We start from the raw sequence: 26726 nt of genomic DNA on the forward strand, positions 1-26726 counted from the left end.
TAGGTAAGTTAGAATATGATAACTCACTGAAGTTACCTTTCAAAATGTCAAACATTGCAGTGGGCAGGTCAGGTGCATTCAGATCAGGGCGGCTGCGCAGCGACACTTTTACAACATCCCTCGCTTTACCTGTTAGTCTGGACATAATTAGCTCAAACATTTCAGGAGGACTGTCACATTTTACTCTATTTAGGTAACATTTCATCATGTCTACCCATTCGTGAATTGAGAACAAATCTGAATTATCGCCCCTAAAGTAAGGTGGTGCTTTGACGTCAGGCTGCACGACAACTTTCACTTGTGGCGAACCATCTTGCCCGGAGGAAGGGCTCACAGCGGTGGACTGAGGCTGCAAGGCACTTGGCTGGTGCATCATGCTGATGTTGGCAGAGATGTTGTCTTCTATCTGTTTAGCTAAAGATGTGATCATGTCTCCAAAAGCATCAACAGTTATAACTTGTGTGGGCTCACGCACTGCTTGAGTAACTGGTGTAGAGCTAGAGATGGGGTTTAGTAGCGGGTTAAAAACTGGTTGGTCTATCATGAAACTAGGACTGCTTGACACCAACCTACCCCTCCCCATTCCAAATGTGACACCATGCCCACGACCAGCCATTGCAGGAATTTCAAATACTGTACTAATACTTCACCAACACAACAAAGACAAATTCCCACAAAGGTAGTATAGCAAAACAAGGCCAATAGTGACACAAGTTGACACATAAAAAAAAATACTTCACGGTAAAGCCCACTGTAAATACCCCTGACAAATCAATACATAGCACAGCACTGTAGCAAAAAAACCACAAGTGCTATTAGGGCATATCAAGCCTCTCATAAGCCCACACTGATCAATAGATGAACAAAATAAAACACAATCAAAAGGCTTCACTAATCACTCATACAAACAGCCCATTATACTTTTTTTTTTTTTTGATAGGACTATCTGTCACAAAATGTTCATAAAATGTACCAGCTGGATATAATAACATCACCAGCACAAACCTAAACGAGCTTAAATCCCACACACACACTTTAAATCAGCGTGGTTTGTCAGCACACCTTGCGCGCACGCGGGAGCGCGCACCTTTGTCCGCGGCGAAAGGGAGAGAGAGGGAGGAGCAGCAGAGTGCAGCGGGCGGGAAACTCCGGCAGCTTTCCCGGGCACCAGACGAGGGCTGGTCGGCGATGCAACGGGTCGTACGGCACCAAGTGTAACCGGTGGTCTCTTCCTCTGCGTTGTGTGTTTTTTATATAAGACGACCGACACCATGGGTTTCTCCACTGCACTTTACTGATAAAACAGAATACAATCGTCATCAAAACTTTGTGCCATCGTCGAGCCCCTCTCTCGTTATCGTAGACAAAAAGGCGGCATAGTTACATACACAGTAAAATAAAAACATACCTGATAAAACAGAATACAATCGTCATCAAAACTTTGTGCCATCGTCGAGCCCCTACACAAATACATAATAATGAACAAGAAATGAATTAAAGTTTTTAACAAGACATTTTCTGTCGTCGCATGAACGCCTACCTCTCCCGTTATCGTAGACAAAAAGGGAAGTTGGAGGGCGTGTCTAACGCATATAAAAAGACAGGTGTCACAGTAATTATTGCAGTAGGAGGGACAATGAGACAATGGTTCCACATTGACAAAACATCAAACAATATTCAGGTATTTACATGTAACTTACATATTTTGTGTAATTATAACAATAATAAAACTTTAGAAAATAAATTATTTACAAGACGTAATTGACCCTGTTGCACATATACCAAACATATATGTAATTATATAATAATCATATATTTAATATTCATACAGTAAACATGTATTTATTATCCTCTAAAAAGGCACACTTGGAAATAATGAATTTCTTTATGTGTGCAGTTGCGGCAGAAGTCCACAGGAGGGCGCACGTTCCCTCTTAATATTCCCGGTCCTCTCCGTCTCTCTCTCTCTCTTTATCCTTTTTTTTGTTTCTTTTATTTTTTTTTTACATAAGTTTGGTTTCTCATACAGTTATATTTATACACTAAACATGTATTTAATATTAATACACTAAACATGTATTTAATATTTATACACTAAACATGTATTTAATATTAATACAAAAACATGTATTTAATTTTAATACACTAAACCTATATTTAATATTAATTGTTAAGATTGTATATATCCACGCTCTTACTCAGTGACTGTGTTATAGAGGTAGGATGTTGTAGCGCATGTTATCCCCTTGAGGGCGCTCTGGAACTGTGTAGTGTTTAACACAGAAGCAGTTGTGTGTTCAACAGAAGAAGAGAATAAAAGTCTCCTCGGTGAGAGAACGTTGATGTTCAAGACTCGTTGAAAGTGTCGTTCATGTGCACGCATAAAGAACTCTGTTAAGCTCAAACACCTTAACAGGTTATGGGCCCAGCAACCCAAATAACGCCAGGAACTGCAGCAACCCCAGGAACCGCAGTAATTCCAGGAACCGCAGTGATTCCAACCAACTCAAGCAAACAAGGCAAGGTAGCGTTGAGTCGACGCACGGACACAGAAGCCAAGGAAGTTTGCAGGTGTGGACTTGAGCTAACAGAGGAGAACTACTTGACCAAGGATAAAGGTAATGCAAACGTGAAGTATTACACGGAGCATTAAAGGGACTTTAGCCAATGAAGTAGCGTGTACTCTCGAAGAAGAAGTAACCGCGGCAAAGTTTGAGCTAATTAGCATAGCACAGTGCTAAAGTGCGGAGCTTAAACAAATATGGCGGCTCGTACTACTGGAGCAGTATCCCCGCAACTGTACTTCGATGGATCCGAAAGCAAGTATGACCTTTGGGAAGCAAGGTTTTTGGGACACTTACATATTTTAAAGTTGAAAGACACTGTTCTAAATGAACCAGTTGGAGAAGAGCAAGCAGCAGCGGACAGAATAAAGAATCCAGACTGCTATGCAGAGCTCATAAGGTTGATCGATGATAAAAGCCTGTCTTTAATTAGACATGATGCTACATACGATGGAAGGAAAGCACTGAAAATGCTGAGGGAGCACTACTCAGGAAAAAGCAAGCCACGAATAATCAACCTGTACACGTCCTTGACAAAACTACGGAAAGTAGATAGAGAGTCGACTACGGACTACATTATCAGAGCAGAAAACCTGATTACAGCACTTCGTGATGCCGGTGAGACTCTCAGTGATAGTCTGATCATAGCCATGATTCTTGGAGGACTTCCTGACGCTTACAAGCCATTAGCTGTACATGTAACACAAAACGAAGACAATGTGACATTTACAGATTTCAAAAGGAGATTACGTATTTACAAAGAGTCAGAGAAAATTAGTACTGCTGAGCCAACAGACAATGTGATGAAAATGTTCACAAAACAGGATAGAAATATCCAGAAGACGTACACCAGCAGCACTCAAAGTAGAAGTGGAGATGAAGATCTGACATGTTTCAAATGTGGATTAAAAGGACACAGAGCAAGAAATTGTATCCGAAAAGTGTGGTGCAACTTTTGTAAGAGCAACACACACCAAGAAACCATATGCAAAAAGAAAGATAAACGAGACAATGTCAAAAAGGTTACTGATGAACATTCCAGTGATTACCTCTTCAAAGCAGCACAAGAAGAAAGTGAGTCAGCACCCAAAATAAAGATGAAAGGCATTATGGTGGATGCAGGAGCGACATCCCACATTGTAAATGATGTGAATAACTTTACAAGCTTTGACAACACCTTTCAGCCAGAGACTCATTCAGTGGAACTAGCTGATGGGACAAGATGCAGTGGAATGGCCCAAGGAAGAGGAACAGCTACGATACATCTAGTGGACAGCAATGGACGACAGCACAGGGCACAACTACAAAACGCTCTGTACATGCCCTCCTATCCCCACAACATCTTTTCAGTGGCGAGAGCAGCCGACGGAGGAGCAACCATAACTTTCAAGAAAGGACAGAGCCACATGACCACTAAAGATGGTAACAGATTTAAAATACACGAACATGAGAAGCTGTATTATCTACCAACTGTTGATGCAAATGAAGATCAGTGTAAAGTTTGTCATGACGTACAAACATGGCACGAGATTCTAGGACACTACAACTATGACGATGTAATCAAACTCCAAACTGTGGTCAAAGGTATGGTAATTAAGGGAAATGTTAAGCCGGATCAGATATGTGACATATGTACAAAAGGCAAGTTTACCCAAACGAGAAATAGGGAGCTAGATGCTAAAGCAAATAAACCCCTGGAGTTAATCCATACAGACCTAGCAGGACCAATGAAAACTGAGAGCATAGAAGGACACAAATACGCACAATGTTTCACAGATGACTATTCAGGTGCTGTATTAGTATATTTCCTTAAGTCAAAAAGTGATACAGTTACTGCAACAGAAAAGTTCTTAGCAGATGTAGCACCCTTTGGAGATGTAAAGTGTATACGTTCAGACAACGGCACTGAGTTTACAAACAGAGAGTTCCAAATGTTACTAACAAAGAACAAAATAAGACATGAGACGTCAGCGCCTTATTCGCCACACCAAAATGGCACAGCAGAGAGAGGATGGCGAACACTGTTTGACATGGCTAGATGCTTACTGATAGAAAGCAAACTACCAAACTATTTGTGGAACTATGCCATTCAAACAGCAGCTCATGTTAGAAACAGGTGCTACAATAGACGGATAAAGAAAACAGCATATGAGTTACTTTCAGGAAAAGTACCAAATGTGTCACAAATGCAAAAATTTGGGTCTACATGTTTTAGTTACAAACAAGAAAAAGGAAAACTAGACTCCAAAAGTGAACAGGGCATTTTCATAGGATATGATAAAAACAGCCCAGCATTCCTTGTATATTATCCAGAAATGGAAAAAGTCCAAAAGATCAGATTGGTGAAATTCGCAACCAAAACAAGTGTAGAGAGAGAGACACAAACTTTAGAGCCATACGCAGGACATGACATTGGAAACAGAGACAATGCAGTCTGTGACAGTGACCAGAAGGATGAGGACAGAGTTCAACCTGAAAACAAAACTGAGGATTTAAATGAGCAGGAATATGTGGAACAGTCAGCGGCAAATGCCGAAACAGAAATCAGAAAGAATCCATTCAGAGTAAAACAAAAGCCATCTTATTTACAAGATTATGAGACTGATGATTCATTGGACAGATTACAAACATGCGTTGATTTCTGTTATCGAGCAGTTTGTGACATTCCAGAAACTTATCAGGAAGCCGTGTTATCATCCGAGTCAATGCACTGGAAAAACGCCATGAATGAGGAGATGAAGTCACTAGTGGAAAATGACACATTCCAGTTGACTGACTTACCACCAGGTAAGCGAGCTTTAAAAGCTAAGTGGGTTTATGCACTCAAAACAGACATAGACGGATCTAATAAATTTAAGGCAAGATTTGTTGCTAAAGGATACGACCAGAGAGCAGGAACTGATTACGACGAGACGTTTTCACTGACAGCTGACATGTTAAGTGTAAGAATTGTCATGCAGAAGGCGGCACAGGAGGACTTAATCTTACATCAAATTGACGTGAAGACCGCGTATCTACACGCACCCATCGACTGCGAAATCTATTTAGAACAACCACAAGGTTACGAGAAAAACTCTAACACAGGTGAAAAACTGGTATGTAAACTAAACAAATCATTGTATGGACTCAAACAGTCGGGCAGAAACTGGAATACAGTGCTACACACTCATTTATGTGGAAATGACTTTGTGCAAAATGATGCAGATCATTGTGTATATACAAAAGAAAAATATGGTCAAAAGGTAATTCTTATTATTTGGGTAGATGACCTTATTTTAGCTACCTCAAGTGAAAAATCAATGCAGGATGTCAAAAGAAAAAGGAAAACTAGACTCCAAAAGTGAACAGGGCATTTTCATAGGATATGATAAAAACAGCCCAGCATTCCTTGTATATTATCCAGAAATGGAAAAAGTCCAAAAGATCAGATTGGTGAAATTCGCAACCAAAACAAGTCATTTATGTGGAAATGACTTTGTGCAAAATGATGCAGATCATTGTGTATATACAAGAGAAAAATATGGTCAAAAGGTAATTCTTATTATTTGGGTAGATGACCTTATTTTAGCTACCTCAAGTGAAAAATCAATGCAGGATGTCAAAAGAATGTTAACTCAGAGATTCAAAATGAAGGATTTGGGAACCCTAAAACATTTCTTAGGAATAGACTTTGAACAAACACATGGACTAGTCAAAATGTCACAAGAGAGATATCTGAAAACGGTTTTACAAAGGTTTGATATGGAAAATTGTAAACCAAGAGAAACTTGATTATGCAGAAAATGTTGAAACGTTGAAACAACCAAGACAGTACAGAGAAGCAGGGGGAAGTTTAATTTACTTATCAACATGCACTCGACCTGACATAAGCTTTGTTGCGAGTAAACTATCTCAACACTTTAATGAACCTACTATGGAACATTGGAATACAGTGAAACATGTATTCAGATACCTAAAAGGTACATCAGAACAAGGACTTCACTTCAAGAAGAATGTAACTGAAAGACTCGGTCTGACAGTTTACTGTGATGCAAGTTGGGCATCAAATGAAACAGACAGACGTAGCACATCAGGCTATTGTGCAACTTTGTGTGGAGGCACTTCATTCATTTCATGGAAGACAAGAAAACAACCAACAGTAGCTCTTTCTACTTGTGAAGCAGAATACATTTCTTTAGCTTCAGCTATACAGGAGTGTCTTTACATTGAACAGCTACTAAAAGGACTTGATAATTATCAATATGTTAAAACAAAAGTGTACGAAGACAATCAGGGTACGATTGCACTCACTAAAAATCCTGTTAACAGACAAAGATGCAAACACACTGATGTGAAATACCACTTCATAAGAGACATTGTTGCTACTGGTAGGGTAATACTGGAATATTGTCCTACAGAACAAATGGTTGCTGATATTCTGACAAAACCAGCTACTAAACAGAAGTTGAAATGTTTCTCACAGAATATGTTTGGCATGTTGGGATGAAGACTTGAAGGATGAATCCTAACAAAACAGGATGATGGAAAATGTTCTTAAAATATTGTTTAACACAGTGAGCTAATAGCGAGTGGGGGTGTTAAGATTGTATATATCCACGCTCTTACTCAGTGACTGTTATAGAGCTAGGATGTTGTAGCGCATGTTATCCCCTTGAGGGCGCTCTGGAACTGTGTAGTGTTTAACACAGAAGCAGTTGTGTGTTCAACAGAAGAAGAGAATAAAAGTCTCCTCGGTGAGAGGAAGTTGATGTTCAAGACTCGTTGAAAGTGTCGTTCATGTGCACGCATAAAGAACTCTGTTAAGCTCAAACACCTTAACATCTATATTTGTTTTGACGGTTAAGCATAAGCTGTAGTGTGACTGGATGGAGATGGAAGGGGATAGTGACGGGATGTATGAGGAAGGTATGGACATGGATAGGACTAGAGGGGAGAGAGGAAAGAAGGGGAGAGGAGGTCATGAAGGAAAGTCGAGTGCTAAAAGAGTGCACGAAAACGAGGAAAATGTTGATAAGAGGAAAAGGGTTATGGTAGATAGTTATAAAATAATTTATACATTTAAATCAAATCAAGATATGAATGACATTAGTTTGATGACACTGTTTCATATAGTTTATGAAATAGTTCATGCAATCTACAGAATAAATAAAGCGGGAGGTGTGGTAACCAGAGGTGGGTAGTAACGCGCTACATTTACTCCGTTACATTTACTTGAGTAACTTTTGGGATAAATTGTACTTCTATGAGTAGTTTTTATGCAACATACTTTTACTTTTACTTGAGTATATTTATAGAGAAGAAACGCTACTTTTACTCCGTTCCATTTATCTACATTCAGCTCGCTACTCGCTACTTTTTTTTATCGATCTTTTAATGTTTATTTTGGTTAATGACAGAGCTTCAAAGTAGGAACTACGCATGCCTGCGTTTCACCAATCACATGCAGTCACTGGGGACGTTGGACCAATCAAACAGAGCCAGGCGGTCACATGACCGTGATACGTAAAACCCGACTTAAACGTGTTGACAAACTTATTGGGGTGTTACCATTTAGTGGTCAATTGTACGGAATATGTACTGTACTGTGCAATCTAATAATACAAGTTTCAATCAATCAATCAAAAGTGTAAAGGAAAAAAGACACTTTTTATTTCAACCGTACTTCCCGTCAAAAGCCTAAAGACTGATCGCACAGTTCCTGTCTTCACAATAAAAGCGCCGCTCCATCGCGCCTGCGCTAACAAAATAAGAGTCTCCGAAAGCCAGCGCAAACAAGCCAGCAAGCTGCGGAGTTTGCCGCCAATGTATTTCTTGTCAAGTGTATAAAAACAAATATGGAAGCTGGACAAATAAGATGCCAAAAACCAACGACTTTCATGTGGTATTAGACAGAAAAGAGGAACTTTTTTTCTCCTCCATTTGAAAACTTGGACATCTGATTCCAATCAATGCAAGTCATCAGAATCAGGTAATACACCAACTTATATTCTTGTTTTTCATGAAAGATAGGAATCTATATGTTAAACATGCATGTATATTCATTAAAACACCTTCAACATGTGAACAAAAACGGCAAAATGAATAAATATAGATTATATACTGTATATATAAATGTATGTATATATATATATATATATATATATATATATATACAGTATATACATATATATATGATATGTGTGTGTATAAATGGTTTGTGTGTGTATGTATGATATGTGTGTGTATAAATGGTTTGTGTGTGTATGTATGATATGTGTGTGTATAAATGATATGTGTGTGTATGTATATGTATATATGAGGTATATCACCTCGACTTGGTCATTTATTAAATAATTGATTGAGGATGAAAAACTTATTGGGGTGTTACCATTTAGTGGTCAATTGTATGGAATATGTACTGTACTGTGCAATCTACTAATACAAGTTTCAATCAATCAATCAATGAATGCCTACTGAAGCTATGGTGCTGTTAAGTTATTGTGGCTCGATGTGCCATTTTTTAATTTTATTTTAATGTACTATTATTTAATATATAATATTGTTTTAGTTGCTTAAGAGATATTCCTGGCTCTGAATTTGCTCATTGCTATTTTTATGTTTTTGTGCATTATTTGTTGCCGTAATCATTAAACAAACAGGTTACTCATCAGTTACTCAGTACTTGAGTAGTTTTTTTCACAACATACTTTTTACTCTTACTCAAGTAAATATTTGGGTGACTACTCCTTACTTTTACTTGAGTAATAAATCTCTAAAGTAACAGTACTCTTACTTGAGTACAATTTCTGGCTACTCTACCCACCTCTGGTGGTAAAATTTCTCTGGGTTCCTGCTCATGTAGGAGTTGTGGGGAATGAGTTAGCTGATAGATACGCAAAACAAGCAAGCACTAAAACAGAAGTAAACATGGAGATAAAGCACAGTAAAGAAGAAGTGAAGAGCATCATTAAGATAGAACACAATAAAAAGTGGCAGGATAATTGGAATAAGGAAACAAAAGGTAGAGAGTTTTACAAAGTCCAGAGGAGAGTAGGTGTAATGAGAGGAGGAATAGAAATAGGAAAGAAGAAGACATTATTACTAGAATGAGATTAGGACATACTTATCTAAATAGTTCACTAAAATTGATAGGCAAACATAATACAGGGCTGTGTGATTTTTGCCATCAAATAGAGAATGTTGACCATGTTTTAATACAATGTATGAAATACAATAGAGAAAGAGAAATACTGGAAAATAAGTTAGCAAAAGAAAATATTAGGTTAGAAGTGGGAAGTATATTAGGATTGAATTCAGAACACATAGGATATAAAGCAATATAAACATATTTAAAAAACACTGGGTTGAATAAAAGAATATAGAGTAGGGATCCACCTCGGTCCACACTCCATTACAGTAGGTGGCGCTAATGCACACCACAAGGTGGCTTGCCAACCGCCATAAAAAAAAACAAAAGAAGAAGAAGATGTATGCTTCGTTCAATCGAACGAATCGTTCGCGACCGACACAACGCTAGCACATCGACGCAGAAAGCCGCGAGCAGGACGCTAATAAGTCAGTCTTATTATTTGTTCTCCAGTTTGAAATATTTACGTCGTATAAAACACATATTTTATTCTTTAGTTAAGGATAAAGTGGTCTGGATGCGCTAGAAGCACTGTGCCGCTTCTCGTGCTATCTTTGCTTGTTAGTTAGCTTAGCTCGCTAGTTAGCTTAGCTTGTTAGCTGCTAACAGAAGACACAGAAGTTATCAACACATCGCTAAGTAGAGATCAAGTGTGAGAGTAAAGTGTTGTGATTGTGTGAAAATGTCTACATTACAAATGTTGAGAGCGTTGGTGGATCAGCGACTAACTGCTGCTGTTGAAGAAATATTTGTGGTGTTAGAAAGAACGATAGCAGAATACGAGGCGGAACTTTCTAGAACAAAAGAGGAAAACTATCAACTACTGGACGCTGTTTTCAAGAAACCTCAAGTTGTGTCACACAGAACAGGTTTGTTGACTTCTTACTCTCACATCTTTACTAACTTTATATTTGATTGTTAACAAGACAATGACATTTATTATGTGAGTGGAGTAGCCTTGTCAAGTGAAAGTAAACAATCCGGCATGCAAATGAAAGAAGATTCATGGAACAGAGTATTGTAACTAAAGAAGATCATGGGTAATCAACAGAAAACATTCCTAGGTTTTGTTACAGAGGTAGTCAGCAAATCATAATGACAGCAAGCACTAAAGTGTCCGTTCGCAACTTGCTTAAAATTACTTTCTTTTTTTTTTCTACAAAAAAATATAACTAGATTATCACTGACTTGCTTATGTTACTATTCGTGGTTTAACAGAATGTATACATATTTTTAAATGTCCATTATCTTTCACAATGACTAACTGAGAAAGGCTCCGGCGACCCCGAAAGGGAGAAGCGGTAGAAAATGGATGGATTGATAATTATATAGAATAAAAATGGTTGGGAATTAGTGCATGCTAGTCACTTACTGCTGTCTCGTACACACACTGGGAGCGTGTGCACGTACACAGAAACAGTTCGAGAGAAGCAACTAACACTTTGCAGTCATGTTGTTGTTATCATGATAGAATATACTTTCAGTGATAACTAGGGATGTACGCTTTGCTTTTTCACTCGGGCACTGGTGCTATTAAATGAAAACATTTAGTAAGTAACTCAGAAAAAAAATTGAAGTAATATGAAGTGTTCTAAATATTAATTATAATATCAGCACTCAAACAACAATATACAGTAACACACATGTGCACTCATACAAGTAAGACCGCATTTAGCTTTTTATAGCCAAGTAATACTATAAAAGTATAGTCCAGTAGCATGTATCAGTAACATAACATGACTGACAGCACATGCATGTCCATTACTGATCATAATGCCACTTATACACATGCCAGAATGAGAAGTGACACTGATAGGTTTTCAATGGAGTCAGTCCCCAGGAACGGTGATTTGTTTAAATTAGGTAAAAAATCAGATAATGTTAACACAAGGTCTAAAAGGCAAACATTTATTCATGAAAGCAGAATATGGCTTTTAGCACAAAATGATGTAACTCCACACATACGTAACATGTGCACGCACATTAGCTTTGTGTGTTGACCCAACGCAGGGGTCGGCAACCTTCAGCATACAAAGAGACATTTTAGCCCGTTTCCCCCCAAATAAAACCCACCTAGAGCCACAAACTCTGTTAGATTCCTAAAACGATGATAACACCACTTATAGTTGTGTTACACGTGTGTTATAGGATTTATGAAATCAAACACTTATTTGATTTATCTCTGGGTATAACAAAGCAAATCATCAAATTATTTTGAATATTAGAAACAAAATACAGTCTTCCTTCCCTAATAATGAATTGAAATTAAAAAATCAACTCATTCCAATGTTCTGAAGGCATAAAACTGTGGAATATTCATTTGACTAAAAACAACTACTTGGTCATCAATAAAAACAGCAAATTTATAAAAATGTAAGTAAATAAAATATCTATCTTTGTTGATCTGTCATTGCTAGGGGTTGACCGCTAAAAACAATACAATTGCATGGCAGCAAGAGATGTCGCATAAGGGCTGTGACATACATTTACATCCACAATATATTCACATGGGTTTTATTTTCCTATGACAAGATCCCAGAAACTCTCCAAAATTACAACTGTAAAATTTAAATGAACTAACTAAATCAAATGAAATAGAATAGATCAAGTAACCATTATTTGTTGACATTCGGTTTCAAAGCCAAAGGGAGCCACGACGGAGGCATGAAAGAACCTCATGTGGCTCCAGAGCCGCGGGTTGAAGATCCCTGATCTAACGCTAGCTATCATTGAATATAGATTCAATATAATAAGATAGTGTAAGTCAGTGTTTTTCAACCTTTTTTGAGCCAAGGCACAATTTTTGTGTTGAAAATATCTGGAGGCACACCACCAGCAGAAATCATTAAAAAATAAACCTCAGTTGACAGTAAAAAGTCGTCACAATTGTTGGATATGACTTTAAAGCATAACCAAGCATGCATCAATATAGTTCTTGTCTCAAAGTAGGTGTACCTGTCACACCGTGCCGTGACTTATTCTGAGTTTTTTTTGCTGTTTTCCTGTGTGTAGTGTTTTAGTTCTTGTCTTTGGCTCCTATTTTGGTGTCTTTTTCTCTTTTTTTGGTATTTTCCTGTAGCAGTTTCATGTCTTCCTTTGAGCGATATTTCCCGCATCTACTTTGTTTTAGCAATCAAGAATATTTTTTTTTTCTTTCTTTGTGGGGACATTGTTGATTGTCATGTCATGTTGGGATGTACATTGTGGGCGCCGTCTTTGTTCCACAGTAAGTCTTTGCTGTTGTCCAGCATTCTGTTTTTGTTTGTTTTGTAGCCAGTTCAGTTTTAGCTTTGTTCTGAATAGCCATCCCCTAGCTTCAATGCCTTTTCTTAGGGGCACTCACCTTTGGTTTATTCTGGGTTTAAGCATTAGGTACCTTTTGACCTGCAAGCTGCCTTCTCGCGGTTCCCGACATCTACAAAGCAATTAGCAACCAGCTGCCACCTACTGATATGGAAGAGTATTACACGGTTACTCTGCCGAGCTCTAGATAGCAGACACTCAACAACAACACATCATTTGCAGACTATAATTACTGCTTTGCAAAAAATATTTTTAACCCAAATACGTGAAATTAGATAATCTCCCACGGCACAGCAGACTGTATCTCACGGCACAGTGGTTGAAAAACACTCGTGTAAGTAATATAGATGCCAAAATGTTCTGTGAAACCACAAATGGTAACATCTATCCTTTGATGTTCTGTGTGTGTGTGTGTGTGTGTGTGTGTGTGTGTGTGTGTGTCTGTGTGCGTGCGTGCGTGCGTGTGTGTGTGTGTGTGTGTGTGTGTGTGTGCGTGTGGGCGTGTAAGTCAACATTGAAGAGTTATGACATCATGGTGTTGTTACAGTGTACACACTCCGTTTCCATATGAGTTGGGGAATTGTGTTAGATGTAAATATAAACGGAATACAATGATTTGCAAATAATTTTAAACCAATATTCAATTGAATGCACTACAAAGACAAGATGTTTGATGTTCACACTCACAAACTTTATTTTTTTTTTTGCAAATAATAATTAACTTAGAATTTCATGGCTGCAACACGTGCCAAAGTAGTTGGGAAAGGGCATGTTCACCACTGTGTTACATCACCTTTTCTTTTAACAACACTCAACAAACGTTTGGGAAACTAATTGTTGAAGCTTTGAAAGTAGAATTATTTCCCCGTTCTTCAGTCCTTCAACAGTCCGGGATCTCTTCTGTCGTATTTTACACTTCATAATGCGCCACACATTTTCCATGGGAGACAGGTCTGGACTGCAGGCGGGCCAGGAAAGTACCTGCACTGTTTTACTACGAAGCAACGCTGTTATAACACGTGGCTTGGCATTGTCTTGCTGAAATAAGCAGGGGCGTCCATGATAACGTTGCTTGGATGACAACATATGTTGCTCCAAAACCTGTATGGACCATTCAGCATTAATGGTGCCTTCACAGATGTGTAAGTTACCCATGCCTTGGACACTAATACACCCCCATACCATCACACATGCTGGCTTTCCAACTTTGCACCTATAAGAATCGGATGGTTATTTTCCTCTTTGTTCCGGAGGACACCACATCCACAGTTTCCAAATATAATTTGAAATGTGGACTCGTCAGACCACAGAACACTTTTGCACTTTGCATCAGTCCATCTTAGATGATCTCGGGCCCAGCTTAGCCGGCGGTGTTTCTGGGTATTGTTGATAAATGGGTTTTGCGTAGCATAGTAGAGTTTTAACTTGCACTTATAGATGTAGTGACCAACTGTAGCTACTGACAGTGGTTTACTGACGTGTTCCTGAGCCCATGTGGTGATATCCTTTACACACTGATGTGGGTTTTTGATGCAGTACCACCTGAGGGATCAAAGGTCCGTAATATCATCGCTTACGTGCAGTGATTTCTCCAGATTCTCTGAACCTTTTGATGATTTTACGGACCGTAGATGGTAAAATCCCTAAATTCCTTGCCATAGCTCGTTGAGAAATGTTGTTCTAAAGCTTTTCGACAAATTGCTTACTTTGCAAGTAATTTAGAGCTTGAAGTTGGAAGCAATACAAGCACTTTCTCTCCCGGTGTAAATTTATGCAGTTGGGTTCCCCGGTTATATGTGCGCCGCTGACGCTCTTGGGCACGGAGTAAATTCCCGCGTGACAAGTGCCCCACCTGGTGGAGTTTTGCTCGCATGTCAAGGACGTACTGTAACTAATTTTTGCTGGAGCTTGGACCCTCTTCCCAGCTTTCTTTAATGATGTCCAAGACCCCGCGAGGCCTCCAGCCGTACAATAACTCACACGGTGCAAAACCAAGTGAGGCCTGGGGTACCTCCTGCATCGCAAACATAAGGGGATCCAACCATTCAACCCAAATCTGTTTGTTCTTGTGCATAAACTTACGACTCATTGTTTTCAGCGTTTTATTCAATCTCTCCACCAGTCCATCCGTTTGTGGCAGGTACACGCTGGTGCGGATCGCTTTTACCCCCAATAATCCGTACAGTTCTTTTATGGTGCGTGACATAAAGGACGTGCCCCGATCAGTCAGAATCTCTTTTGGGATTCCATCTTGGGAGATGACCTGAAACAGTGCTTGCGCTACACTTTTGGCGGAGATAGGGCGCAAAGGCTTTGCTTCGGGATACCGCGTTGAGGTAAAACAAAGCGATGTACTCGGGTGAAATGGTCCGATGAGGTCCATGCCAATTCTCTCGAATGGAACCTCTATGAGCGATAATGGGCGTAACGATGCCCGTGGGGTGGCCGCTGGATTCACCAGCTGGCAGTCCGGCCAGGCTGCGCACCACCAGCGCACATCCCCCCGGAGGCCTGGCCAATAAAATTGGACCATGACCCAATTAAGTGTCTTGTCATACCCCAAATGTTCAGCCATCGGGTCGAACCAGGTTTTGGTGGATCAGGGACGGCTTACAGCCCGAGTCCACCATCGCCCGATATGTACCCCCTTGTACTCTTACCGGGACGTAGTATGTCTCTCCTGGATCGGGGGCGGGTGCTGGTGGCTCGACAAGCCGCATTGCCTGCCCCACCTCCATCATGGAGCAATCCCTGCGCACGTGACCGGGTTGTCTGCACCCCCAGCACACCAGCCCTGGAAGTTGAGGTGCCCTCTGCGAGGGAAGCCCTCTCGCCGCAGCACTGGGAACCTGCAACATGCACACATCAGATTTATTGTTAACCCGTGTCCCAACGTTTGTGGTGTGTGTGTGTATGCGTGCGTGCGTGTGTGTGTAAGTGTTTGTGTGGCCACCGGGAAAACCTGGTCTTTATGCCCGGGTGATCTGGCCCTCTCCACACCCCCCCATCGCGGGGGGTGGATCCTGCGGCCGTCCTCGGGGTTGCCTCCCTCTGCACTGCTAGGTGTTCCTCCGCCAACCTCACCGCTGCTTTTACGCTCGGGGGGCTGTGGTATCTCACCCACGCTGATGTCCTAGCTGGGATGGCGTCCAGGAACCGCTCCAAAACGATGCTTTCCAGCACACCTGGATCCTGTCCATTGGGCCAGAGCCACCGGGTCGCTGCGTCCCTCAGCCGGTAGGCGAACACGAACGGTCGGTCTTCTGGCTCCAGCGTCATCGCTCTAAATCTGCGTCTGTGATCCCCGGGGCTGCTGCCGATCCGGTCCAGGATGGCTTAACGGAGGTTGGTGTATTGCAGGCGGGCAGATGCCGGGAGACTCAACACCACCCGCTGCGCCTCCCCCACCAGGAGCGGCAGCAGTTTTGCTCTCCACTCTTCTTCCGGCCACCTGTTTGACGTCGCTGTCGCCTCGAACATGTCCAGGAATGTTTGAGGATCCTCCCCCTCTACCATGCGTTTCATGGCTGACATCCCTCCCGCTTCCGCCTTGTCCATTAGCGTTTTAACAGTTGCGATTGTTGCTGACTTGCTGCTGATACTTGCGCCAGCACTTGTCCAAGCGCTTCCAGGGGGGTTGGTGCCGACATCTTTCCTGGATTCTTCCTTAGTTGCGCGCCACTGTGGAAGGTCTCTGTCCCAGATCCCCCGTTGTTTGGCTGGAATCACCACACTCGGTCTCAGTGATTTACACTTTTATTGATGGCAGTACATGCAACTGCATCAGTCCAGTGCTCTCCAGTTTGTTCACTGTATCTCGCCGTGTGTGTCTTTCTCTCTCCGTCACTCTCATCATCTTTCCCCTCAAGATTTCCAACACTGCTGATGAAGGGAACAGGTGATTGGATCACTCGCTCCAGCTGAGGTATCTGCTCACCTGTATGCTGCTTCCTGGTCGGCCCCTGCACACGCCCCGCCCGCAGGGAACGCGTAGGCCACGCCCCTCTCAACAGTTATATTATTCTTTTATTTTTCCATATTTAACATATTGTGTTGAAGTTTGTGTAAATGTTTACAGCAACAGTCTTCCAGCTTGTATTATTAGGTTATTTCAATTAAGAGGAGAAAACTATCATTTATGGGGAATATTGATTTTTGAAATAGGTAAAGTAAGAAGGAATATAAAATGCAAATGTATCACAGTTTTAGGAGTTAAGTGGTGGAACAAGCTCAGTGATGAGTTGAAGACATGTAGTTCTCTCACTGGGTCCATGTGCACACTCTCAGTTACATTAACACTGATATTATACATGTGGGCCAATAGATAGAAATGCTGTTAAATGTAGCTTTGATGTGGCAAGCTACTTTTGCAGTGTAGCATGTAGTGTAGCTTGCTACAATTCTCTGAGGATAGCTTAGCTACATTTAATGGAGAGTAACTTGTAGCTTAGCTTACTACATTTTCCAGGTCGTTTGCCCATCACTGTCTGTTTGGCCTAGCTCACATCTGAATAGTTTGAATACTGCAAACTTCTATACAGTAACACCTCATTTGTGTTTTATGTTCTGCAGACGTCCAGCAGGTGTCAGCAGAGAGTCATGAAGAGATTCCCTCCAAGCAGCAGGAGTGGAGCTCCAGTGTGGGACAGAAGGAGCTACAGACCCCCTCCCACATTAAAGAGGAAGAGGAGGAACTGTGGGATCAGCTTCAAAGGTTGGAGGAGGCTAATGATGAAGATGAAGCTCAGTCCTTACAGCTTCATCACAGTCAAAGTGAGGAGAACAGAGGGGCGGAGCTTGTAAGTCAACACATCACAGAAGCTGATGGAGAGCATTGTGAACATATAAAGTCAGAACCAGACAGCATCTTTGCTCCTCTGTCAGACATGGACCACATGATGTCACAATCTTCTGATCACAGTGATCACATCCAAAAACCTTTGGAGAGTAAAAATGACTCCAAAGGTGATACGAGACATCACACTAACAACAAACACTTTGACTGCTCTCAATGTGGGAAATCATTTAGACACAAGAGTTATATTACAATACACATGAGGATACATACTGGAGAGAAACCTTTTACTTGCTCTGTTTGTAAAAAAAGTTTCTCCACAAAGCGTAACATGACCACACACATGAGAACACACACTGGAGAGAAACATTTTACTTGCTCTGTTTGTAAGAAGAGTTTCTCCATTAAGTCTGCCATGACCACACACATGAGAACACACACTGGAGAGAAACCTTTTCCTTGCTCTGTTTGTAAGAAGAGTTTCTCCAGAAAGCAACACATGACCACACACATGAGAAGACACACTGGAGAGAAACCTTTTCCATGCTCAGTGTGTCCCAAAAGATTCTCCATAAATGAGCAAATGAAAAGACACATGAGAACACACACTGGAGAGAAACCTTTTACTTGCTCTCTTTGTAAGAAGAGGTTTTCCAGAAAGCTTAACATGTCCACGCACATGAGAACACATACTGGAGAGAAACCATTTACTTGCTCTGTTTGTAAGAAGAGTTTCTCCACAAATCTTGTCATGACCAGACACATGAGAACACACACTGGAGAGAAACCATTTAGTTGCACTGTGTGTGATAAGATGTTCTGGCATAAGTATCAGGTCAGTAAACACAAGTGTGTAACAGTCATGGAAGCTGCAGGGATTTAAAACCACTTAAGCAGTGATTGTGCTAAATGTACTTTAAAACACAGCATGTTTAATATGAATGAATATTTGATGTTGTATGTAGTAGTGCTTCTCATCTTCTACTGTTATTCTATGTTGTTCTGGAATTACTTTTTAAGTTGTGTGCATTTATTGAATATCATGTATGTAGCTACTATTTTATTTTATTTTCTCATTGTTAAAGAGAGAGCTTCTTATTATTTACAGTTGTTTTTTGTTCACACATTTTCTTCCATTGCATTTTTATTGATGTTATTATCCAATTAAAAGAATGAATGAATAAAATTGTTAACAAAATGTGGACTGAGCAGCATTATTACATCATGGATGTTAACTCCTGCAAAACATCAACAAAGAAGAAAAAGTCTGAAGTTAGCAACACATCACTGAACTTTAGAGCCATCGTGAATGGAGTTGCTTGTTTTTATTGCTGCATTTGTACTTATTTCACTATCACATCTTCACTTTCAACTCTAAAGTCTTCTTCAAATATATTGTTGAAGGTTTTGACGATCAATGTTTATGATGTGTGTGTAGTCTGTGGAAAGGGTTGTTGTCCCTTGTGGATCCAATTGTTCACTTGCACAGATACATCTTCATCATCATCATCATCATCATCAGACATAACCGGTCCACTACTGGATGAAACCTTAGCATTAATGTTCTAATATCAGTGTGACCTCATTATTCCTTGATTATAAGACCTAAAGGCCTACTGAAATGAGATGTTCTTATTTAAACGGGGATAGCAGGTCCATTCTATGTGTCATACTTCATCATTTCGCGATATTGCCATATTTTTGCTGAAAGGATTTAGTAGAGAACATCCACGATAAAGTTCGCAACTTTTGGTCGCTAACAGAAAAGCCTTGCCTTTACCGGAAGTCGCAGACAATGACGTCACCCGTGTGATGGCTCCTCACATCCTCACATTGTTTTTAATCGGAGCCTCCAATAAAAAGAGCTATTTGGACCGAGAAAACGACAATGTCCCCATTAATTTGAGCGAGGATGAAAGATTTGTGTTTGAGGATATTAATAGCGACGGATTAGAAAAAAAATAAATAAATCAAGTTTGAAAAAAAAGGCGATTGACTTGGGACGGATTCTGATGTTTTTAGACACATTTATCAGGATAAACCTGGGAAATCCCTTATCTTTCTATTGTGTTGCTAGTGTTTTAGTGAGTTTAATATTACCTGATAGTCAGAGGGGTGTGTCCACAGGTGTCTTGAGGCTAGTGTTTGAAGGAAGTCGACGGCAGCTGTATGGATGGCACAGGCTCAACTGATCTCCGGTAAGTGGCGACTTTTTACCACAATTTTCTCACCCAAAACTGCTGGTTGACATTTGGTCGGGATCCATGTTCTCTTGACCGCTCTGATCCATGGGAAAGCTTCACCTCTGTGAATTTCAAACAATGAATCACCGTGTGTTTGTGTGGCTAAAGGCTAAAGCTTCCCAACTCCATCTTTCTACTTTGACTTCTCCAATATTAATTGAACAAATTGCAAAAGATTCAGCAACACAGATCTCCAAAATACTGTGTAATTATGCCGTTAAAGCAGACGACTTTTAGCTGTGTGTGTGTGCAGCGCTCATATTTCCTAACAGTGTGTGACGTCTTGCGTACACGTCATCATTCTGTGACATTTTCAAGAAGAAACTCCCGGGAAATTTAAAAATGCAATTTAGTAAACTAAAAAGGCCGTATTGGCATGTGTTGCAATGTTAATATTTCATCATTGATATATAAACTATCAGACTGCGTGGTGGCTAGTAGTGGCTTTCAGTAGGCCTTTAAAATACAGATTTCAGCACTGTATTGCTGTGTTGGATCCGCTTTGGACTGGACTCTCGCGACTGTGTTGTATCCATTGTGGATTGAACTTTCACAGTATCATGTTAGACCCGCTCCACATCCATTGCTTTCCTCCTCTCCAAGGTTCTCATAGTCATCATTGTCACCGACGTCCCACTGGGTGTGAGTTTTCCTTGCCCTTATGTGGGCCTACCGAGGATGTCGTGGTGGTTTGTGCAGCCCTTTGAGACACTAGTGATTTAGGGCTATATAAGTAAACATTGATTGATTGATTGATTGATACTCCAACTCACCACACTGAGAAGTGGGGGCGATCCTGAGCTAGCAGATGCATGTTGCTATCATGTTTCATCAGCGAGGAAGACAGCAATTGTGTATACTTTTTTGTCGGAAGCAAGTTGTATTTGTGGTATACTGAAGTTTCATGATGTTGTTTGCACATCAGACTGACTCTCTCTCTCATCCACAGTCTGGAGTGCAGCTGACGCTGGTCAATCCAACACACCTGAGGTTGATTAGCGTGCCTTTATTAACTGGCTGCTTACGGCCCGTTAGCGCCGGTACTTTGTGGTTACTGCTGTTCCTCACGCATGACTGTCCTTCTCGTCTCACTTGCTAAACCCTCCTGTTTTTGCTCGTGCAGCTTGCAGGTTTGCCTGTTTATCCAGCGCCGACTAACGCTTGCAGTTTATAATTTTGTGTTTCTGTTTTACTTCATTCTTGAAGTATGTTTCCTAGCTTCGTCTAGAGATTTATTTTTGTACTTTGCTCTTTTATTTTTTATCTTATCTGTCAGTATTATTCCCAGTCTTTACTAGCGCTTTTGGTTTAGTTTTGGTATTTATCTTAGTAGTTTTTATGGTGTGTTTTTGTGCTCCACCATCGCTTTATGTTTTTGTGGCTACATCCTCCTTGCGCCCAGAATAAAAGAATACATTTTGTCTACAAACAATATGTCTCTGCATCCTTGGGTTCCATCTAATTCAGCTCCTAACAGTATTGCTCTGCTGAATAAATGAATCACTATAGCTGCCAATATGGAAGATTATTAATATATTTAAGAACATATAATTTCCTAAACAGGTAGCAAAATGACACCACAAAAAGTGAACTAGCAGCAGGACTCAGTTAGTATTTTATTAATTTAAAAATGAATTAACTATAAAGAGTAACATGAGAGTGGATTTTTCACAAGAGTTCACCAAAAACTGGAAATTGGGAATGCTAGTTACAATCATTTCGTTATTTTTAAGATGCAGAAGAACGAGGTGGCACCGTGCAGTGAAAAAAGGGATATTTATTGATAAAAGAACAAAAACCCAGAGCAACTTTTCTATGAAGAAAACAAAACAAACTGCTGAAATCCAGCAAAACACTCACAGAAAATCAGAAAAAAAAAAAAAAAATCTAACCAAAGTAATATTAACAATAATAACGATAATTTAAAAAAAAATGAAAGAATATGAACAGTTAGTAAATAAATAAATAGAAAAAACTATGTACATATAGGGAGTCATCTTTAAAAAAAAAAAAACTGTTTAATCACGAATTGGAAAAAATAAAATCAGGCTTATGTGGCGTGACATAATCAACCCAGTATTCCCAGTATGAAGTAAATATCTCTAGTTTATAAATAATAAAAGCTGTTATCTTCTGTGTTTTATAAATGTCCATTGTGATTTCCATCCATTTCTTCAAAGTTGGGCTCTCCTGTAATATCCATTTCCTGGTAATGCTCTTTTTACAAACCACTAGTAGGATATTCATGAAGTATTTCTCTTTTTTCAGCCAATCCTGAGGTGCGATGTGTGAAAAACAGAATGTTACTTTCAAGGGGTGATTTGAAAATATCCTGTAGAGCTTGGTGTATCTCTTTCCAATAGTCCTTTATGGCAGAGCAGTCCCAGAAAACATGCTAGTGGTTTGCCTTTAGATTCCCACAATTTGTCCAACAGGCAGGGGAGTTGTTATCATACTGAGACTTCTGAGAAGGTGGAATAAAACTTTCCCAGCCAAACTCTCCACTTGGGTGAGCTGCTACAAGTCCATTGATATCTCCTTTTTATTGTCCATTCTTCCTCAGATGTAGTTATCCCTCCTTCCTTCTCCCATTTTGTTTTAATATATAAAGTTGAATATGATTTCTTATACAAGCATGAAACACTATCAATAGTTTCTGAATTGTAAACTTTTGTAAACAGTTCAATTAAACATATGTTGGTCTTTGTTACATTTTTCACCTTCATATTAACAAAATGCCGCAACTGCAAATATCGATAGAAGTTTTGTTTTTTTAATAAATGTGTCAAATTTGTCACTGACAGTTTAGTTAGGTTTTTTCCTCTGTGTTTGTTTTTATTTCCTGTAAGCGCTCTTATTTTGGTTCAGTTTCCTGCTTGTCTCTCTGAGAGCTGTTTCCCCTCAGATGCGGCTGATTGGCACCTGGCCACACCTGGACTGTCAATCAGCCGGTTGCTATTTAGACCTGCTTTGCCCTCCAGTCAAGGCTAGAGTAGTGTTGTTGTACTGGAAACTAATTTACAAACACAACTTCATCACACACAATACTCCACTATGGAATTGTTCTTATATTAAAATGAGAAACAAATCCATCTTTGTACAGCAATGGTTTGAAAAAGGCATTTGGTCACTGATGCACTTATTGACTGATAAAAATATTTTATGAATTGAAGATTTCATTAACTATAACCTGCAAATAAAAATAATTACTAAAAATAAAAGGCTTTTGTAAAAAACATTCTAAATACAGCATACCATCTTTTGTAATTATTTACTATTTCTTCAATACTATATTAAAAAAAATAGAACTTGAAAGTTTCCAATCTTCCAAAGGCAAAGGGGTTCATTTTGGAAAAAAAACAACCCCGGAATTGACCACTTAAAATCATTTTTAGGATATTGAATTGCAATTGAAGACAACACTTGTTCGTTCTGTGATTGGGAAACAAAATAAACTGTTTATTTTATGAATGTATGCAAAGTAAATCTATGTATAATATTGGCTATTGCCTAAAAAGACAAACTTTGATTGATATTGATATTGTTTTGGGGATATTAAAAAGAAAAACAACCATAAAAATGTTTAAAACACAATAATAGGAGTTTTTGTTTTATCCACGAATGTAAGTTTGTAAACACAAAACCATCCTTCCACAAACAATTCAGCCATTTTCTCTCACTTTTATATTGCATAAAGGTCTGGGGACATACATATAAAACAATCACAACACAATCATCATATTACAAAAGACAGTAATTCCATCCATCCATTTTCTTTGCGGGGGGCGCTGGCGCCTATCTCAGCTACAATCGGGCGGAAGGCAGGGTACACCCTGGACAAGTCGCCATCTCATCACAGGGCCAACACAGATAGACAGACAGCATTCACACTCACATTCACACACTAGGGACCATTTAGTGTTGCCAATCAACCTATCCCCAGGTGCATGTTTTTGGAAGTGGGAGGAAGCCGGAGTACCCGGAGGGAACCCACGCAGTCACGGGGAGAACATGCAAACTCCACACAGAAAGATCCCGAGCCTGGATTTGAACCCAGGACTGCAGGAACTTCGTATTGTGAGGCAGACGCACTAACCCCTCTGCCACCGTTAAGCAGAGTAATAAAGATGATTAATAAAATGGATTACAGAGACCCAACAAATGATTCATAAAGTCACACATTTTAAAATTGTATAAAAGACAACTGTTTAAATGATGTATAAAGTAAATAATAATATGCTTCCTGAAGTGGTCCAGAAGATGTTTCAGATGTGAACCAGTACATATGTATATCATATAAAGGTGATAATCTATGGGATTATTAACAATTACAAATACAAATATGTAATACTTTCATATTTCAAACTATCTTAATCTATAAATGCAGAAGCATATTAACAAGATTGTTAGACAAACAACAATGTCACACATGTTATATGTGCTGATGTTGTTAGAAAGTCAAAATGAAAGTCTGGACAGTTTATTTCAAATCCTGCAGTTTCATTTGCTGCTGCTGTTCTCACCAGCACACTTGTGTTTCTTACACTGGTACTTAGAAGACAATCTTTCACCACACACACTGCAACTCAACACTTTCTCTCCTGGGTGTCTTCTCATGTGTGCTACAAGGTTTGATCGGTCACAAAAGCTTCTGTTGCAGATTGAACAGGAATGTGATTTTTCACAAGTGTGTGTTCTCATGTGTCTTTTCAAACACTGACTTTGTGTAAAACCTTTACTACAGATTGAACAGGAAAAAGGTTTTTCGCCAGTGTGTGTTCTCATGTGTACTTTTACAGACTGTCGATTTAAAAAATCTTTACAACAAATTGAACAAGAAAAAGGTTTTTCTACACTGTGTATTTTCATGTGTTCTTTCAAACTCTGACTTAGTGTAAAACCTTTACCGCAGATTGAACAAGAAAAAGGTTTTTCACCAGTGTGTGTTCTCTTGTGTATTTTCAAACTCTGACTTTGTGTAAAACCTTTACCACAGGTTGAACAGGAAAAAGGTTTTTTGCCAGTGTGTATTCTCATGTGTACTTTCAAATGTTCCTTCCTTGAAAAAGATAAGCTACAGATTGAACAAGAAAAAGGTTTTTCTCCAGTGTGCATTCTCATGTGTACTTTCAAATATTTACTTAGAACAAAACCTCTACTACAGATTGAACAGATAAAAGATTTTTCTCCAGTGTGCGTTGTCATGTGTACTTTCAAATTGTGACCATTTGTAAAACCCTTACCACAGACTGAACAGGAAAAATGTTTTTTGCCAGTGTGCGTTCTCATGTGTACTTTCAAATGTTGCTTCCTTGAAAAAGATAAGCCACAGATTGAACAAGAAAAAGGTTTTTCTCCAATGTGTGTTCTCTTGTGTATTTTACAATTCTGACTTTGTGTAAAACCTTTACCACAGGTTGAACAGGAAAAAGGTTTTTTGCCAGTGTGTGTTCTCATGTGTCTTTTCAAATGTTCCTTCCTTGAAAAAGATAAGCTACAGATTGAACAAGAAAAAGGTTTTTCTCCAGTGTGCATTCTCATGTGTACTTTCAAATACTTACTTAGAACAAAACCTCTACTACAGATTGAACAGATAAAAGATTTTTCTCCAGTGTGCGTTGTCATGTGTACTTTCAAATTGTGACCATTTGTAAAACCTTTACCACAGACTGAACAGGAAAAATGTTTTTTGCCAGTGTGCGTTCTCATGTGTACTTTCAAATGTTGCTTCCTTGAAAAAGATAAGCCACAGATTGAACAAGAAAAAGGTTTTTCACCGGTGTGTGTTCTCATGTGTTCTTTCAATTTGTGAGTTTCGACAAAACCTTTACCACAGATTGAACAGATAAAAGGGTTTTCACCAGTGTGTAATATTGTGTGTTTTTTCAAACTCTGCTTTTCAACAAAACCTTTACCACAGATTGAACAGACATAAGGTTTTTCTCCGGCGTGTGTTCTCATGTGTGATTTTAGACGACAATGGTATTTAAAGGTTTTGTGACAGAGAGAAGATGTGAAGTGAGTGTTGTCAGTGTGACATGTCTTATCATCTTTAGAGTCTTCATCATCAGTGTCAGGAGAGTGTGACGTTGTGTCCTCACTATCTGATAGTGGAGCTAAGAGCTTGTCTGCTTGTGATCCTCCACAGTGGTCTCCATCAGCTTCTGTTGTCATGTGTTGTGTTGAGCTGCTGCTTGGAGGCTCCCCCCCTCCCCTCTCCTCACTTTCACCTTTCACCTCATCATCTTCACTCTTCACAGGGACACCAGTCACTGGGAACTCCTCCAGTCCTTCAAGATGATCTCCCTCTTGAGTGATGCTGTGTTCCTCCTCTTCCTCTTTAATGTGGGGCGTCAGTGAGTCTTCCTCTTCCTTTTTACAGGGAAGGGTCTGTGTCAAAGAGGAAAAGGAGACGCCAGAGGGTCCGTGGCGCCTGGTCTTCCTCTTTGAAGGATCCTCCTTCACCATCCTGAAGCTACTCTCCTTTTTTTCAGGCAGACGTTCTCCACAGACGTCTGCAGGACACACAATGACAAACATGCTTGAGAAATGTCCAGATTTGCTCAGTCACATGAGGCATTCAGTAAGTTTACATGTACTTAAAAAAACAAGTTATTATATTAATTGGCCTGAAAACAAACACATTGCTCTTTACAACATTATTCACAGGAATAGAAGACCACTTTTTACGAGGG

General features: G+C 39.7%; 3 protein-coding genes across 5 annotated transcripts in view; 2 read left to right on the top strand and 1 right to left on the bottom strand.

Annotated features, from left to right (window-relative positions):
- The window catches only part of LOC133546948 (zinc finger protein 567-like), a 334269-nt gene that overhangs the window by 179170 nt on the left and 128373 nt on the right, over positions 1–26726 (top strand). The window lies entirely within an intron of this gene.
- LOC133546950 (gastrula zinc finger protein XlCGF28.1-like) lies at positions 10070–18946 on the top strand. Its single transcript, XM_061892803.1, has 2 exons — positions 10070–10559; positions 17566–18946. Exons 1-2 carry the CDS (start codon positions 10373–10375, stop codon positions 18669–18671), a joined length of 1293 nt encoding a protein of 430 aa, XP_061748787.1. The 5' UTR covers positions 10070–10372; the 3' UTR covers positions 18672–18946.
- LOC133546947 (gastrula zinc finger protein XlCGF57.1-like) overlaps positions 24118–26726 on the bottom strand; it is a 91853-nt gene continuing 89244 nt past the window's right edge. For all 3 annotated transcript variants that reach the window (XM_061892792.1, XM_061892793.1, XM_061892794.1), the window contains one exon: positions 24118–26546. In XM_061892792.1, the coding sequence (XP_061748776.1) occupies positions 24532–26546 (2015 nt within the window). In that variant the 3' untranslated portion in view covers positions 24118–24531. The remainder of the gene's footprint in view (positions 26547–26726) is intronic.

Source organism: Nerophis ophidion, unplaced genomic scaffold, assembly GCF_033978795.1.
Source record: "Nerophis ophidion isolate RoL-2023_Sa unplaced genomic scaffold, RoL_Noph_v1.0 HiC_scaffold_52, whole genome shotgun sequence".
Taxonomy (NCBI): Eukaryota; Metazoa; Chordata; class Actinopteri; order Syngnathiformes; family Syngnathidae; genus Nerophis; species Nerophis ophidion.